Source organism: Dioscorea cayenensis, chromosome 4, assembly GCF_009730915.1.
Source record: "Dioscorea cayenensis subsp. rotundata cultivar TDr96_F1 chromosome 4, TDr96_F1_v2_PseudoChromosome.rev07_lg8_w22 25.fasta, whole genome shotgun sequence".
NCBI classification, from domain to species: domain Eukaryota; kingdom Viridiplantae; phylum Streptophyta; class Magnoliopsida; order Dioscoreales; family Dioscoreaceae; genus Dioscorea; species Dioscorea cayenensis.
In genome coordinates, this window is record NC_052474.1 from 14,094,718 (window position 1) to 14,111,904 (window position 17,187).

Genomic DNA, 17,187 nt, shown 5'->3' on the forward strand with positions numbered 1-17,187 from the left:
ATATATCTCATTGCCACCTTGAGATAAATTTAACTACTATCTCGAGACCAACATCCTGGTTGTTGCTTTGAGATTAGCAGCATGCTATCATTTCTAGATTTATTTATTTGTTTATTTATTTATTTATTTAAATCTATTTCAGTCCACAGTTATTATAGAGGATTTTTTTATTTATTTGAGTATACATATATATTTAGGGATAGATATATATGTACCCATGTGTATGACAAGTGGGACCATTTTTTTTAAAACATGCACAAACATGCACGTGAAATCGCATATTTCTAAAAAAAATTTTATCATTCATCATTTTTTAATTAATTAATTTTTTTATTCTCTTCTCTTTTTTTTATTTTTTTCATCTCGGAGCAAGCGAACATGCTTTCTCATTCTTTTTATTACTATTTATGCCCTTTTTCCATACACGTATGCATGCCCCCTATTATTATTTTTTTTACATTTTTACTTATATGCACACATAACATGCATCCTGGTCCATGTATTTTTTTGGATTTTATTGTTATTATTATTATTATTTTTAAAAGACCGACGCATGCATACATATATTCCATGTGTACCGACAACACCACTTGTATTTGGTTTTTAGATCATCAAAGACGGTGACAAAGTCATGCTTTTGCCGCTTCATCGGCATCCATTAGCCCGACCATTAAATGCATGCATCTCTGTTTCCTTTACATACTTGAAATCATCAAGTCTTGAAGTGCTCTTGCCAATGGACTTAAGATCAATGACCTATGCATTGATATATAGATATATATATATATATATCTCCGGGGACGCTGAATACAATCACTTCAGTCAATGACTCCACTAGCATTAGTAGCGAGGAACTTTGATAATGTGGGTAGCTATTCACTTGTCTTGGTCACACATTTTAATATCTTTTACGAATGAAAATGAGATCAAATCTATAAAGGATTATTATGCGCAAATCATCGTTAGCCTCTACACCCCATCATTTCGGCCAGACGGAGAATTAGCAGCAGGAAGGACTGATGTTCTTGAGTTGAGAATTATTGTTATTCCTGTTTTGGCAATAGATATTGTTTACTGCTTCATGGCAATTTTATTTATTTATTATTTTTAAAACATAAATCCCTCACTCATGTTTCTAATTATTAGAAGTGAAGTTTTTCTTCGATTCCATTTGCCATGGATATTGATCTTAAGTCTACTATCCTTGCCAAGATGCCAAGTAGCCACCACTTACATCCCATGCAATTTTTTATTATTGTATACATATATTGCATGCTTTTGATTCTTTTATTATTATTATTATTATTATTATTATTATTATTATTATTATTATTTCTACTGCACTTCTCTGGTTGCACTGATGATATTCCTCTCTCTCTTCTTCTTCTTTATATATGATTCATGAATTTTTTTTTCTTTTTTATTACTCCATATGCATGCATGTCATGCTTCTCATTATCATTTTTATTTTGCTTCATTATTTTGTCATGGACATGTGCATACTTCTCAAAAATTTGTCATACACGGGTACATGTATGGTGGGCCTTTAGGCTTCTCATTTTTTATTATTTTATTATTATCATTTTTATTCATCATTTTTTTTTTATATATTTTTTAGGTCTCAACAATCTCAATGACTCGCTTGGGAGTGACGTCTTCATAGTAATTGTAATGTATATCCTTCTTAAGAATAAGAATAGTCGACCCACGGTGATCAATATTGGAGCGTTACGCAGTGACCCATGCACTCCATTTCTCCAACAGAAGATAGGCCATCCTTGGTCACTTCATTCCGCTTAACTCCTAGATGTTTGAGCAAAGCTTCTTCAATTTCCACGAGAACCACGTATCATACAAGGTGTTATGCACGCAAAGCCAAAAGGTGATATTTACCAACTTTTTGTCCGGTTAAACATCGAATAAAAAAAGTAGCAACTTCATATACACGAATTGGAGCAACTTCTCTAATTTTAGTCACTGCGTTCATCGCAGAAACTGGAAGCCATCCACCATGTTGCTGTTTTGCCATATCCAACAAAGGAATAACGGCTAGATTGCTTATAGTTGGAGGGATAATGAGATAGTATCTCCTTAACCCGTTCCTTGTTTGTTGACTAAAAATCCCAAGGCATGTCGGGATTGTTATTCGCGAGTCAATGTGGTAGTTCGAGCCCGGTGGAGAGGGATGCGGAGACAAGTGTGACCTTTGGGGATCCATGGAAAGCCGTGCGGATCCGGAACACACATTTCGCCACTAGGCGGGCCGCCGCTGAAGACATGGCACCGGCGGAGTTGGGAGGTGGAGTGAGGGAGAAGTTGAACCAGGGCGGAGATTGAGATTACAGCAGCATGAGTGTTTGGAGAGCAAGAGTGAGCAGCGTCCATGGTGAACAACAACACCATCAAACAAGCTACGACAGCGATAACGGCGCGATGATAACGAGGAAGCTTCGATCGGGGTTGGCGGCATTATTTGACCATTCAACCTTGGCGGCTTCCTCAGCGAGTTTGTGGCGACGGCGATGACAAGCATCGGGTGGCGGCGGTTGAGGCGGTGAGTACCGGTCATGGTTGGCGGCATTATCTCGACCACTCAACCATGGCGGCGACTTCTTTAGCAGCGGCGAGTGGCAAGCAGCGGCGAGCATCTCGAATTCTCTTCTTCTTTTTATCTAATATATATATATCTATATCTATATATGGTAGTATAAGGGAGAGAGATAAAACCTTATAGCTTTTTATCCTTCTTCCTCTTTTAGATCCCTTTTTGTTTTTTTCACTTTTTTCTCCCCTCCTTCTTTCTGATCTCCTCCCACCTTTTAAAAGAAAAAAACGGATCTTATCTTCTTCCACCAACCCCCTCCGTCAAATCACAACAAAGGGGTGAGGATAAAATTTTTTTAAATTTTTAATAGTTTTTATTTCTTTTTATTTTTATTTTATTTTATTTTTATTATTTTTTTATTATTTTTTTATTTTTATTATTATTATTATTATTTTTTTAAATTTAAATTTGAATTATAATTTCAAATTTAAAAAAATTTAAATTTCAAATTTTTCTATTATTATATTTTTTTAAAAAAATTAAATTTCAATTTTTATTTATTTATTTTTATTTATTTTTAAATTTAAAAAATTTTAACTTTCAATTTTTTTATTATTATTATTTTTTTTAAAAAAATTTAAATTTCAATTTTTATTTATTATTATTTTTATTTATTATAAATTTAAAAAAATTTAAATTTTGAATTTTTATTATTATTATTTTTAAAATTTAAATTTTGAATATTTATTATTTCATTATTCGCATTTTATTTATTATCTTATTAATATTTTTATTCTTATAAAAAAAATTCACTCTACCTCGAGATACGTACTCGGTGCTTTAGGATTTGCATTTCTCCCATTGTCTCGAGATCCGTTCTCATGCCTCATAAAATTTAGGATTGCCTCGAGATGTGTGTTTGGGCTATCCAAGATTTGAGATTGCCTCAAGATAGGGGTTCTCAGGGGTAATCTTGTAATAATAACAATTTTTTTGCCTTGAGATATGTTCTCAAGGGCAACTTTGTAATTTGCATTTTGTATTTAACTTGGAATTTACATCCTAGTCCAAGACAATCAAATAATCAATTAAGATCAGGATTAGGACATTTAAATTTTAATTCTAAATATATCTACGATTAGGATATATTAGAATTTAAATTAAATTGGAATTTGGATTCCATTAGGACATCGAATTTTATTAGGACATGGGTTATATTATTTATATAAACATAGCTTACCAATGGCTTACTTCATTAGCTCCAGGCTCAATCAAAACATGGAAGGAAATGGTGGAGAAATTCATAGCAAGATACTTCCCACCTAGCAAAGCAGCCAAACTCAGGCAGGAAATTTCAGCCTTAAGCAATGAGACTCAGAAACTTTGTTCAAAGCTTATGAAAGGTTCAAGGACCTTTTCCGAAAATGCCCCCATCATGGGTTTTCCTCTTGGATTAGAGTGCAAATGTTGTACAATGGGCTAGATTATCAAACCCACCAACTTATTGATGCAGCGGTAGGGGTTTCATTAAACAACAAATATCCCGAGGATGCTGAACAATTGATTAAAAACATGGCTAGCAATGAGTCCCATTGGAGTGCTAGGAGCAAACCATCAAGGGTTGTAGGAATTTATGAAGTAAATGATAACACTGCCCTAGCTGCCAAAATGGATGCATTGACAAGAAAGGTTGATCAACTCATGATGCATTGACAAGAGGTCTCATCTTCCGAGACATGTAGGATCGGGCATGCAACTACACAATGCCCAATCTCTATTATGTTAGTAGCCCCATTGGAGATAGTGGACTATGTTGGTGAAAGTCAGAGAGGGCTGAGCAATCCTTATGATACCATATATAACCTGGGCTGGAGGAGCCATCTGAATTTTTTATGGAATCAAGGGAAACAACAACAAAGGCAACCACAGCCCTAAGGCCGACAATTTCAACCCCAACAACAATAAGAGAAGAAATTCACCACTGAGGATGTTCTGGCCAAATTCATGATCAACACTTAGGCCAAATTTCAGAATAACACAAGTAGCATGAACACATAGTTTAGAAATGTGAACGGGAAACTCACTCAGCATGCAAGACATTTTAATGAGATCAGTGCTGCATTGAGAAATCTACATGCTTCCATGCAATCACTTGATAATCAAATCGGGCATCTTGCTAAGACACACTCTGAGCACCCCCCAGGTAATCTCCCAAGCAACATTGAGGTAAATCCTAAGGAGCAATTAAAAGCTATCACTCTTAGTAGTGGTAAGGAAGTTGAGACAAAGGATGGAAAAGATCCTATGACTAAGAGCAAGAAGACAATAGTGCATGAAATGCCCTAGCACAAGTGAGAATTCTGAAAATAAAAGAAGAACCTTCATCACTACCACAACAAGAGAAAATTCAAGAATACAAGCCTCGCATTCCTTCTCTAGAGAGGCTTAAACAAGACAAAGAAGATGCTCTGCTTAAGAAGTTCTTCAATATCTTCAAGCAACTTCATATTAATATCCCCCTTATTGAAGCGTTGTCGCAAATGCCAAAATACATAAAGTTCACAAAGGATCTCCTCACAAATAAAAGAAAGTTGGAGGAGATAGAAATTGTGGCACTTACTGAAAATTGTTTAACAGTTCTGCAGAAGAAATTTCCAAAGAAATTAGCTGATCCTGAAAGTTTTATTATTCCATGTGTAATGGGTAGATGGTATTAAAGAGAAAGCTTTGTCAAATTCTGCGGTCAGTATCAATGTCATGCCATATACACTCTTTTCGAAATTAGGGATAGAAGATTTAGGACCTACAAAGATGACTGTGCAACTGGCTAACCATTCAGTGAGAAAACCCCGAGGTGTGGTGGAGGATGTCTTGGTGAAGGTAGATAAGCTCATCATCCCAGTGGATTTTGAAATTCTTGATGTGGATGAAGAGGTTGATGTTCCTTTGATCCTAGGGTGCCCATTTCTTAACATGGCGGGCAATCTGATTGATGTGAAGAGAGGTAAAATGGCACTGAGAGTAGGGGAGTTAGAACTGGTCTTCACACTCTTGGAGGCCTTGAGGCACACACTAGACCATGATGATAAACTTTATTTTACTGATGAGACTGACATTGTTACTTCTGACTATGTGTAGGAGGTTTTATCAATGAACGTACTAGATGAATACTTGGAGGAGTTGGACAACAAAGAACGCAATGAAAAAGTTTCCACCCTAGTGTTTCTAAGGCCTTTTTCCTTCGGTCCCCGGCACTTCGCTTCATCCATACTTTACTCAGTGGCACAATTGCAGGCTGATGTGGCAGTACTGCTTCTGTTACTAGGCATGAGCTATATGATCTTCTGTGCATGGCCGACAATTACCCCTACCATTTAGGTCTCGTTCTTGCCATGTCCTTCCATCACCAGGCCACTGCCCCTCGCACAAGCACTATCTTTGCCTGGCCGTACATCACTTATCTAATTAAAGGAATGGGTTTGGTTGGTCTGTCTGGGTCATATGACTATCATTAGCGGGTATTCTCCTACCACGATTCACAGTTTGCAAAAGCTTGGCCAACCAATGAGTCACACTCTCGGGGAGATCCTTCGTCCACTCGCCCACAGATCCTAGCCTTACCTCTTACTACTGCTGCTCATCTAAGATCCCCACCATCACCATGTATTTTGGTACGCTACTCTAATTAGGGTACTTTTTCTATTTTCAGCATTCCGGTGGCTTTTGCGGAGTGTTACTAAGATCACTGAATATTTAGGGATTCATTTATCTCCTGAGCCGTCATCCCCTGTCAGATCATCAACCCATGGGATAGTTGCCACTACTAACAGAGCTACGGATTTTAGTTCATCTTTCGCTGCCATGTCTTTGATTCTTCTCCGGAAACTCCATTTTGATCGTTACACAACTACTTTTCTTTTTAGTTTTTCATACTTGGGTCTTATATTTCTTTTCATATTTTCTCAGACTTGTTTGTTTTTTTAGTTAGTAAGGCATACTCCCTACTAAACTGAGATTTTGGTTTTTTTATTTGATGTATTTTACTTCTGCATTTCTAGTTTTGTTATGTTATGGTTTTTGGATTATTAAGCTCCACTTATGCGTCTCTTATCTCATCTCAGGAATGGTTGTGGTGAATTGGCTGATGGAATACACGTTGAGAGTGGCAGCATCACTCTCCGTGTTCAGGAAAGTCTTATAAACCTCCCTCTTTATTTTGGTTCTCAATCTTTAATCTCCATTGCCTATATTTGTACATTGAGGACAATGCACCATTCAAGTGTGGGGGAGGGTTCTTGTTTCATCTTTAGGGATGATTGCATGAATTAGGACGATCTATGATTGTTATTAATAGAAAATCTTAAGTTTAGGGGGGATTGTCCATGTTAAGGGCCTTATTATGAACCAAATTTTTTACTCACTCTTGTTTTGGAAACTGATTGCTTCCCCGCAAGTGTACGGGATCGCCAAGTAATACCCTATGAGTGATACAGGGGTCGTATTCTATGGGGCTAAGGAAGTATTATTACTCACTCTTCATCTATTATCAAGCCTACAATTTTTAGTAAGAAGAACAAATAAAATAAAATAAACTAAGTAATCTATGGCTGGGTTATTAACGCACATAAATAAATGAACAAGGGAGTGTTAAGCAAGAGAAGGCGGTGTTCGGATAAGAAATCCCCTAGGGTTGTCATTAAGGTCCAAAGTAGGATGGTTTAAAGTGTATTGACGGCATTTAAGACCTTGAGATCTCTTAGATAGGTCAAGCAAGAGATCTCTTAGATGGTTGAAAGTGTATTGTAGCAAATTACTGTAGTAGTGGCACTGTAGCAAGATTACTGCAGCATCTGAAGTGTTTCCAGCCAGAAATTGATCCAGGCCATACGGCCTTCATGCAGCCCGGGATTAACCCCGGGATTGATACTATAGTAAGAGAAGCAAGTGTAATGCTCAATCCATACGGCCTCAATGACCCTTCATTGACCTTGGGATTGACCTCAGTATTGACCCCGTTTGGCTTGATTTGGAGCATATAAAAGCACATTTCAAGGGGAAAATGAGGGGGACTTCTTCTTGGCCTTTTGTGCTACCACCACCATACTTTCTTGAGGCCTTCCCACAGGGACCTTCGCTATGCTCTCCCTCTTAGTGATGATGTGTGCTTGTTTCCCACAGGGACCTTCGCTGGAAGATGGTCGGAAGGCCTCAAGGAAGTGTGGTGGCGGTAGCCCAGAAGGCCAAGAAGAAATCCCCTTGTTTTGCCCTAGAAGAAGCTTTTTATAATGCCAAAAATCGATGTACACTATGGTTAATACCGGGGTCGATACCCGGGTCAATATCGGGCTGCATTGAGGCCGTATGACTTAGACCAAACTTTCTGTCCCAAAAATTCTCTAGGTGCTACAGTGCTTTTTCTACCCTTTACTGATGACTCAACTCTGATAAAAAGCTGCTATCTTTGTGACACCAAGTTTTTCTTCCTTTTTCGCCCTAATCATATCCTTGTGTTCTCCATGGCTCCTCCATGCTCTACGAGGCAAATAATACTCGGTTAAGCATAAAACGGGCATACATTCCTCTTTACCTGAGTTGTGGAGTAACTTGTTTGGGTTGATTTCTGTGAGACTTGAGTTCTAATAATATTCTTGTGTTTAAAAAAAAACTGGAAAGTCAGATTCCTTCTGGAACTCCTTACCGGTTGCTTTCTTTTCTTGTGTAAATAATTAGTAGAAAAAGCTATCATCTTGAAAGTGTGAAAGCCGCTCTTCAGTAGTCGAATTTTGGGCATTACAAGTATACATTTGATGACCTACCAGGAGAAAGGGCTACCTTCAGGGTGTATGAAGCTACTACCTAGTTTGTTTAGTAAGAATTCAAGTCTCTTTCCATTCTATTGACCTAGTGGCGCATGGGACACTCAACTAAAAGGTATACACACTTGTTAGGCTTTTAAAACAAGAGTGGGGTTTTTATTTTAGCAATTGTGATCTTGTCCTTAACTGCTTTTGATCCCTCTAAACTTTAGCACTTTCTATTTTAATGAGATTAGTGGTCATGCACTCATCCTTTCATTTATAGTGAGATGAAATTGCTTGATGACAAGCAATGATTCAAGTGTCAGGGTATTTCATGAGTGCATTGTATATCATATTTTACATATCTCCAATGCACTCCTTTGCTTATCTTTTAGCACATTTTGTCTATAAATGATGCTATTCTGGGTATGTTTGTCTCTGTTAAAGGTTCTTAGGGCTAATAACACACATGGACTGGAATCAGGGACAAAACAATCCAATGAAGACAATTCTTCTAAGTGTCCAATGCCAGCACGGGCAGAGCATGTGCGTGCCATCTCCCTATGGTTTCCTCTGTTTGAGATTTCCTTAGTTGTCAGCGCAAGCACGGGCGAAGCATGGGGATGCTTTCTCCTCGTGGTTACTTCGGGAAAAGATGGTCCTATACTTTTAGGTGAAGCACGATCCGCGTCCTCCTTTCATGGGCATACTCAAGCTAAGCATAGGTAGAGCACGATCGTGCTCTCCCCGTAATTCCCTCGGGCTGATACTTACTCTTTTCACTCAGAAGCTTCAAGAAGAGCATAGTCTAAGCATGACCGTGCTTAGATTGTGTTGAGCCCAAAAAGTCTCTTTTAATGCCCAGACTTAGGGTTTTTGTTTGAGGGTTCTCTTCTTCAACAGAGGAACCTTCACAGAAATGATGATCAACCGCCACCACTCTAGCTAAGGAGGCCAAGGGTGAGTAAGAGACATCGGAGGAGTGGAGTTGCCCATTCCATGGAGCTTTTGAAGTACATTTGAGGAAATTTTGTAAAGAAGGGGAAGTCTACATGTCTCTCTTCCTTATGCTTCTTATTTTCTCTCATTTGTATGAATTCATGAGGGGCTAACCGTTCCACGGTACCCCAGGATTGTGAACTATGTTGTTCTTTATACTTTGACTACTTGAGTTCTAATGCATATGGAGTTCTATTTATTTCTTGTGCTATTCATGTGTTTGCATAACTTGGCATGCTTGATTTGTTTAGATGCTTATGTAAAACTTAGCATATGTCGATTACCGCAGTCGTGATTACCTAGTGTAGTTGTAAAACTTGGCATGTATGAAGCCCATAATTATATTTTTAGAACTTGCCATAATTGATAGCCGTAGATACAACATTGCTTCTGAGCACCCACAAGGATCTTAGAATGTACCTTGGTAGGCATTAGTCTCAAGTCAGTATCTTAGGCACTTAGGGATTAACCCGAGGCATTGTCCTTTTGCTATCAACACTGAACCCTAGTCTACTTTGTTATTCCACCCCTTTGTTTTATTTTTGTAGTAGTTAATATCTTCATTACATTTTCAGTTAACTAGACATTAGAAGATCAACTAGTACTAGAAGCCCAGTCCCTGAGATTCGACAACCCTACCCCTAGTGGAGTACCACTTTATTACTGGTAACAATCCGTGTACTTGCACAGAGTTCATCAATATTTACATAGTTTTAATAAGAGTATTATAATATTTATTTTTACATTTTATACCCTATTTCTAACGTGAAATCGCATTTCATTTTCTCTATCAAGAATTAACTTATTATAGTGGTTAAACCTAGAATATTTATATGTATTTATTTCTAAAGAAGTAATGCTTGTATGTATAGGTATTTACATTCCAAGGGAAAATGGTTTGATGTATATTTATTTATTTAGCCATTGTATGATGGATTTCTTAAGTTTGAAATTGGAAATATCTATATTTATGTATTTGACTTTGATGGTGACTACGGGCCATGACCCGACCCTTAACTTCAGTTCAACACTGTAGTGGGGGTCCCATGCTCCAACCTAATGGGAAATGGCGTGCTCAACCCTGTATTTACCCATGGTCAAGAGATGTGTAGATCCATTGATAGGGTTTAGTAAGGGTGATACATTCATTTATGTGAGACACATGGGGTCACCACACGGGGATCTCAATGACTAACACCAAGGGGGGCAACATTTATGATTTTAAAAGTTTAAAACACCTTGGTGGTTCCGTATCTAGTCGCGACCACGATTCACTTGGGGGTTATATGAGGTTAGCCTATGTTTTGAATTATGTTTAATGTGTTGAAGATTTTATTTGCATGTATTACTAATAAATCATGTTTTAACTATTAAGTTGTTCAATTCTTGGAAATTAACTTATGTTATGATTAGTATGATGAGTACTATTTGCAATGCTTTATTACTATATTATGTCTATATTGTCACCACTCACTTGGTAACACTTGTTACTCACCACTCCCTTTCTCTTCCTTTCTCTTAGATTGCGACGTTGAACTTGGTTGTGCTGGGAAGTTCCTAGAGTGACCTGTGTCCCCTTTAGTGTCTAGGTTAGTTTTCTAGTTGCAATGTAAACTCTATGGATTCAGTAGACTTGATTTCTATGTTCTATTCTTACATTTGTATTTTGGGTGTATTTTGAAACCATGACTTGTGTTTCTATTGATGTTTCTTGTATTTAGGGTCCCAATTGTAAGGTAACCCATTATACTTTTATTGTTGAGTTTGTCTTTTTCTTTTAAGTAAGATTGTGATAGGAGGTTTATGTTGAGCCTTACGCTAATTTGGAGGTGGGGTGATGTGGGATTCTCTTTTTATTGCCGTGGTGATTACTATGTGCCTAGCTTGGGTCGGGGCATGACATATGGAATGACTACTTGTACATAGTCAACAAAGTGAACACAATGACAAGCATACATGGGCGACACGGTGGCAATAAACATTGAGATTGCATGTGGTAGACATGATACATGGGCGACACGGTGGCAATAAACACGGATGGTTGAGGAGGCGGATTAGGAAGAAAACATAAAAGAAATAAATATAATTGCGTTTTATTCCATTTATTTGAAAACTTAAAAGAAGCTTCCAATCAAATTAATATATAGATTTCATTTAAATAGATCACTAAATTTGAGAGTGATTTGTTTTAATCCAAATTATTGTTGAGAGTGATTTGGTTATTTTATCACTGATTTTCATCTTTTTTATTTACAAAAATACCCATGTAAAGCATCACAATTGCATATATGCCCATATCTCTCAAATCTTTTTTCCTTATATATCACTACATATTTTTTTTGGCAGTTAACCTTGTGGTATTGTTTTGATCATTAAATAATTTTATACAAGTAACCCATTCTTACTCATTCAAGTGTTTTTATTTTATTTTATTTTATGTATCTTATGAATCCACGATAATCATATAGATTATTATTATTATTATTATAAGTATTATATAATAGGATGATTGGGCAGTTACAGAAATAACATAATTAAGGGATAAGAGATAATAATGATGGAATAAATATTAAGAGGTATGAAAAAAATATTGATTTTGAAAGGAGTCCTACAAGAGAAAAATAGATATAAATAATATTTATAAAAAAATATTTAATAATTGTAGGACTAAATTTTGTTTGGGCAACATTTATTGAATATATATATATAATATTTTTCTCCATTAATACATATGTGTACTCCATTATGTTTGATTGTTAATTTTCTTAATAAACAAAAAAACCTTTTAAGAATTTTAATTATATAGTGAAACAAATAAAAATACAACTTTATTTCTAAAAATACATATATATATATAAATAAATATTATGAAACTTATGCATTCACTGTTCCATATCAGTTGGTTTTAAAAAACTCACTTGCATATCATAACTACTATCTGTAACAATTTTAAAAAGCAGCTCCCTATCATAACCCATATGCGTGATTATTAAGATTGCTACAACACAATGCATATGCGTCGATTATAAAGCTAGCGCTTTTTAAAACATTCTGCTGGTTTGTATAACATGTGCATACTTATCTTAATATGCAGCGGTTTTTGCAACATATTGAGTCAAATGTAATACTTATTTGGAAAATTTCTTGCAACGATATATAACCGCTGCAAAACCGCTACAATAGGCTATCTATTGTATCAGTTATATAGCCGCTGCGAGATAACCGCTGCATAAGTGTTGTTATGTGGTAGTGTATGTTTGTGCTATTATTAATTGTTTATTTTAGTGCTTAAAGTATAAAATTTTTCATTTTAGTCTTTTGACTATATATCTATGTTTATTTTGATGCCATGGTATAGTTTATCAAATCAAATATTTTATTGGTTAAAAGTGCCACATCAAACAGATTTGCATAATCGAAGGTTAACGGACAAATTTGTTTATGTATGGAAGCAAAAATGAGCTTCGTACTATGATATTTATATGTCAAGGATCAAGACTTTAAAAACGGCAATTGAGGCTTTAACCCAAATAGAAACTTAGAATTTTATTTTATTTTTATGATTTTTATTTAAATTTAAGGAAAAAAAGTTAATTATAAAATTGAATAAAATGAAGTAAAAAAAGGGTTAAAGTCGATAACAAGCTACTTATGGTGTTCACTCAATCTATTAAGTTTGAAACTGTTAGTAGAAATTTAATCTAGATTTTATTTGGAAAATAGCGAAAAACAATTATTTTTTAAATTATAAAATTAAAGAAAAACAAGTTACAAATGAAAGTAGTTAACATTGGTGGTTTACTACAATAAAAATTTAAAAGAAGTAATGACAATAAGAATAAACACATAAGATTTCACTCGTTGACAAAGGGAAATAAATTTGAACATGCAGCAATACCACTTAGGAGGCTGTATATCAGAACAATCAAGCTAAAACTCAAAAAGTATACAAAACCTGCTGCATACTTGATTGTAGGATAAAACTACGTAGAATACTTACTATACATGCTATTTTGTTAAAAATATGGATATATAAACCAAAAAATAACTGAAAGAAAAAATTACACAAAATATTTTCATATGTAAATATATAAATTAATATCTGAATATATAAACAAAACAACAATAATTTTCTAGTATCATTCAATTTTCATGTAAAAATATCAAGAAAAAAGAAATTTCATTTTCTTCAATTTTTACAAAAATAATGCTGGATATATACCTCATGGAGATTCAAGCGAGGCCACACAAAAATGAAATTTACTCTTTCTTTTTTTTTCAAAAGAAAAACGAAAGTTACTTGGAATTAAAACAAAATAGAGCCAGGAATATGCTAGGCTGATTGAATGCCACATGAGAATAAATGGACATTTTGAGCTGGCAATGAATAATTGAGACAATACAGATAAAATTTGTATTTAATATCTTCAATGGCACATGAGTATATAGACAAAATTGCCATGCTCATGCCAAGTAAGAGGGGCTTGTCCACCTTATTTGGAGAAAAGGAAATAAATAAATAAATAAAGAGCCATGTGTGAGTGCGATAACTAAATCCAATACAATAATGCATTGAAACTCAATTGGAGGGAATGGGGTAGCATATATTAGGCTGTTCTCTTGTGCTTTGTGGGTGTGTAGACAGATATTGCAATGGCAGATGAGGCTGTAGCAGGTGACTTTGAGCCACTGCGTGCAAATGATAGGAGGAGCAGCATAGGCTTGATATTCTTCAAGTTCTTTAGTGTTCTCTTCTTGGCAGGTGCCCTTTGCTACCTCTTCATCAGCAACTTTAATTCATCGACACCGGACGCCAAAAAATGTACCTTCTTTTCTCTTCACATAACTGGGTGGCATTGTGGGATGATGAATTGCGTTGATTAATTTTTTTACATATGTCTTTGCCAATTTCAGTCTCATTGTCATTTGAGAAACAAGATGCATTGAATATAAGGCCACTGATAAAGGAATCAACCGTTAAAGAGAAGCAACTAAAGAAAGGTAGATAGCAACTCCAGAGTCTTTTCTGTCTTTCTGAAAACAAAAGGAATTGAATGAGTTACAAGTTCTGATATTTGAATTGTCCTTTTCATGAAACACTGATGCAGAAGTATGTGATCTTTCTGTTGGAGAATGGATACCAAACCATGCAGGACCAGCATACACAAATGAAACCTGCAATCAAATACCAAGATATCTAAACTGCCTGAAGAATGAGAGGCCTGATACTGGTTACCTTCACTGGAGATGGAAACCTAGTGCCTGTGACTTACCTTACATTGATCCACTGAAATTTCTGAATGCAATGCGCAATAAATCAATTGCATTCCTCGGCGCTTCAATTTGCCACAACCTTGTGGTCTCCTTGACCTGCCTATTATCTAAGGTAATAATCCGATGTCCAAATTCCACATTGATTTATATCTAAATATTTGGATGACTCAATGGATTATGAACGTATTCAATCCAGGTAGAAAAGGCTCGTGATATCTTTCATGACTCAACATTCAGCACTAGGACATGGCACTATTCTTCTCATAACCTCACACTGTATGTCATCTGGGCTCCATTTCTGATTCATTACGAGACAATTGATAATCATGGAGATAAATCTCAGATCGACACACACCTTCATCTTGACATCCTGGATAGCAAGTGGACCAGTGAATACAACAAATTTGACTATGTGGTGATCTCTGGTGGTCCAGATTTCTACAGATCAAGCATCATATATGAGAACAACCAAGTAATTGGCTGCCATTACTGTCCTCACTTGAAACTAAGAAATTTAGCAACTGATAAGATTTACAGGAGGGCACTCCAGTTGAGTCTCAAGTTCATTGCCACATCTGAGCACAAGCCCTTCGTTATCCTCAGGACATGGTCACCAAGTCACTATGAGGATGGAGAGTTTCCTAATGAAAGAGTTTGCAGTAGAACTATGCCATTTAGAGAAGGGGAAATCAGTGGTGCTCCTTCAGACCTTAAAATGAGGGACGTTGAGGTTGTGGAGTTTGAGAAGGCTGCAACCATTGGAGCAAGGAATGGGGTGAGAATGGAGCTACTTGATACTTACCATCTTTCACTCTTGCGACCTGATGGGCATCCAGGTCCTTATGGTACTTGCCATCCATTTGATAGTGATAAGAAGAAAAAGCTTCAAAATGATTGCCTGCATTGGTGCTTGCCTGGTCCTATTGACACTTGGAATGAACTGCTACTAAAGATGCTAATCAGTGGAGATACTGGTGGCTCTGTATCTGCTTTGCTCTAGAATGCCATTCAGTCTTTCATTTATTATGTGTTTCTCTTTTAAATAAAGTTGATGAACGACATGCTTGAAGTAACAAATGTGCGCTCACACAGGTTAAAGATACGTCCAAATACATTCATAAAATAAATGATAAAATCCTTTAATTTTTTCAAGTAAACCTTCAAGTTTCCAAGTGGCCCACACATAAACGTTGCTCCAAATTCCTGGGGTCATACATGAATCACTTTTTCAAAAAATATATATATACATGAACCATATTAACTCGTATGCATGAACACATGTTTAGATTCCAACGTCACAGTTAGTTACTAGATAAAAGAGTGCATTCTTTAGTTAAAACTCTTTATGACAATAATAGAGAATCTCAATAGAAATTAAGAAAAAAGCAACAAGTTCGGCTATGTGTCCAAGTCCTCTAGAGCAGAGCAGCAAGCTATGTTTCTCTTATTGTGAAAAAAATTATGCTTTCATGAATTTATATAGTAAAACCCTACCTGATATAATTTACAAATCACCCCTATACCGTATGACACGGGAGGTTCCCGTCACGCCCCCAACCCATCTAACCATGGCTCCCCCAAATATGGCAAAAGCTATCGCTCTACTTTACTCCATTCCTATGACACACTCTGTCGCTCTGTTCCGCTCCAACATCTGCCAGTTTACTTTTGTATATAAGGCATAACAACAACTTTGAATTATGTTGCATTATGTTGTTAAGGAATAGTAATAGTGGGAGATAGAGAAATCTAAATTAGCTTTCTAAGCACATTGATAAGGACTAATGTCACCTACTAGATGCAAGTGCATGCACTGATCTATGACTCCTCAATTAACCTAATTCAAATGTTAGGACCAGATCAATAATCAGTTTTACAAACTAAATAAGAAAGAAAATAGTGGCAATCAAATATGAAGAGGGGTGTTCGGGCATAGACTTCCCCTAAGGTTTTGTAAGCTTCATACAAGGTTGCACTAAACTCTTGCAATGTAATTGTACTGAGAGAATTCCTAAATCTTATTGCTCCCTTTATCAAGGTGAACAATAACTAGTCCGATCATCACACAAGTTCATCCATCATGAACTTCTAGCTTTCACTATAATAGAGTTCAAGGTAATGAAGAATACTTAATTAAATTCAAAATCAAGGCATTGCAAGATACTAGTCAATACAAGCTTAAGAGTTTTCAACCAATGTCATCAAAGAATAAACCCTAGGTTCCATCCATGCCCAAACACGACGAAAACTAGTTCTCCATCAGAGGATAACAATCATGGAATCTGATCAATACAAAGAAGATAAAAGTAAACATCCAAACTACTTCTAAGCCTCGTCACTTCGGGGTGTTGATGAATCCTCCATAAGAACTCCAAATATACCGTTGAATACCTTGCCTAGGTGGTTTCCTTCATGCTCTAGGTCGAGGGTAAGACTCCTCCATGTGTTGTTTGCTTGAGAATAGCTTAGATGACTCTCTCTCTCTCTCTCTCTCTCTCTCTCTCTATCTATCTATCTATCTATCTCTCTCCTCTTCCCCAAGATTGGCCACTAAAGATCTCCTTTCTAAAC

At 36.1% G+C, this 17,187-nt stretch overlaps 1 protein-coding gene, 1 non-coding gene and 1 pseudogene across 2 annotated transcripts; 1 reads left to right on the forward strand and 2 right to left on the reverse strand.

Annotated features, from left to right (window-relative positions):
- Window positions 1-1,614: 1,614 nt before the first annotated feature.
- On the reverse strand, window positions 1,615-2,218 carry LOC120258715 (annotated as a pseudogene).
- Window positions 2,219-3,881: 1,663 nt separating this feature from the next.
- LOC120259656 lies at window positions 3,882-3,987 on the reverse strand. The gene has a single exon (XR_005536213.1). It is a non-coding gene; the product is annotated as a small nucleolar RNA R71 (small nucleolar RNA).
- A 9,916-nt stretch (window positions 3,988-13,903) lies between these two features.
- LOC120258338 (protein trichome birefringence-like 26) lies at window positions 13,904-15,639 on the forward strand. The gene is made up of 4 exons (XM_039265713.1): window positions 13,904-14,164; window positions 14,257-14,343; window positions 14,451-14,728; window positions 14,813-15,639. Exons 1-4 carry the CDS (start codon window positions 13,996-13,998, stop codon window positions 15,614-15,616), a joined length of 1,338 nt encoding a protein of 445 aa, XP_039121647.1. The 5' UTR covers window positions 13,904-13,995; the 3' UTR covers window positions 15,617-15,639.
- Window positions 15,640-17,187: the final 1,548 nt, after the last annotated feature.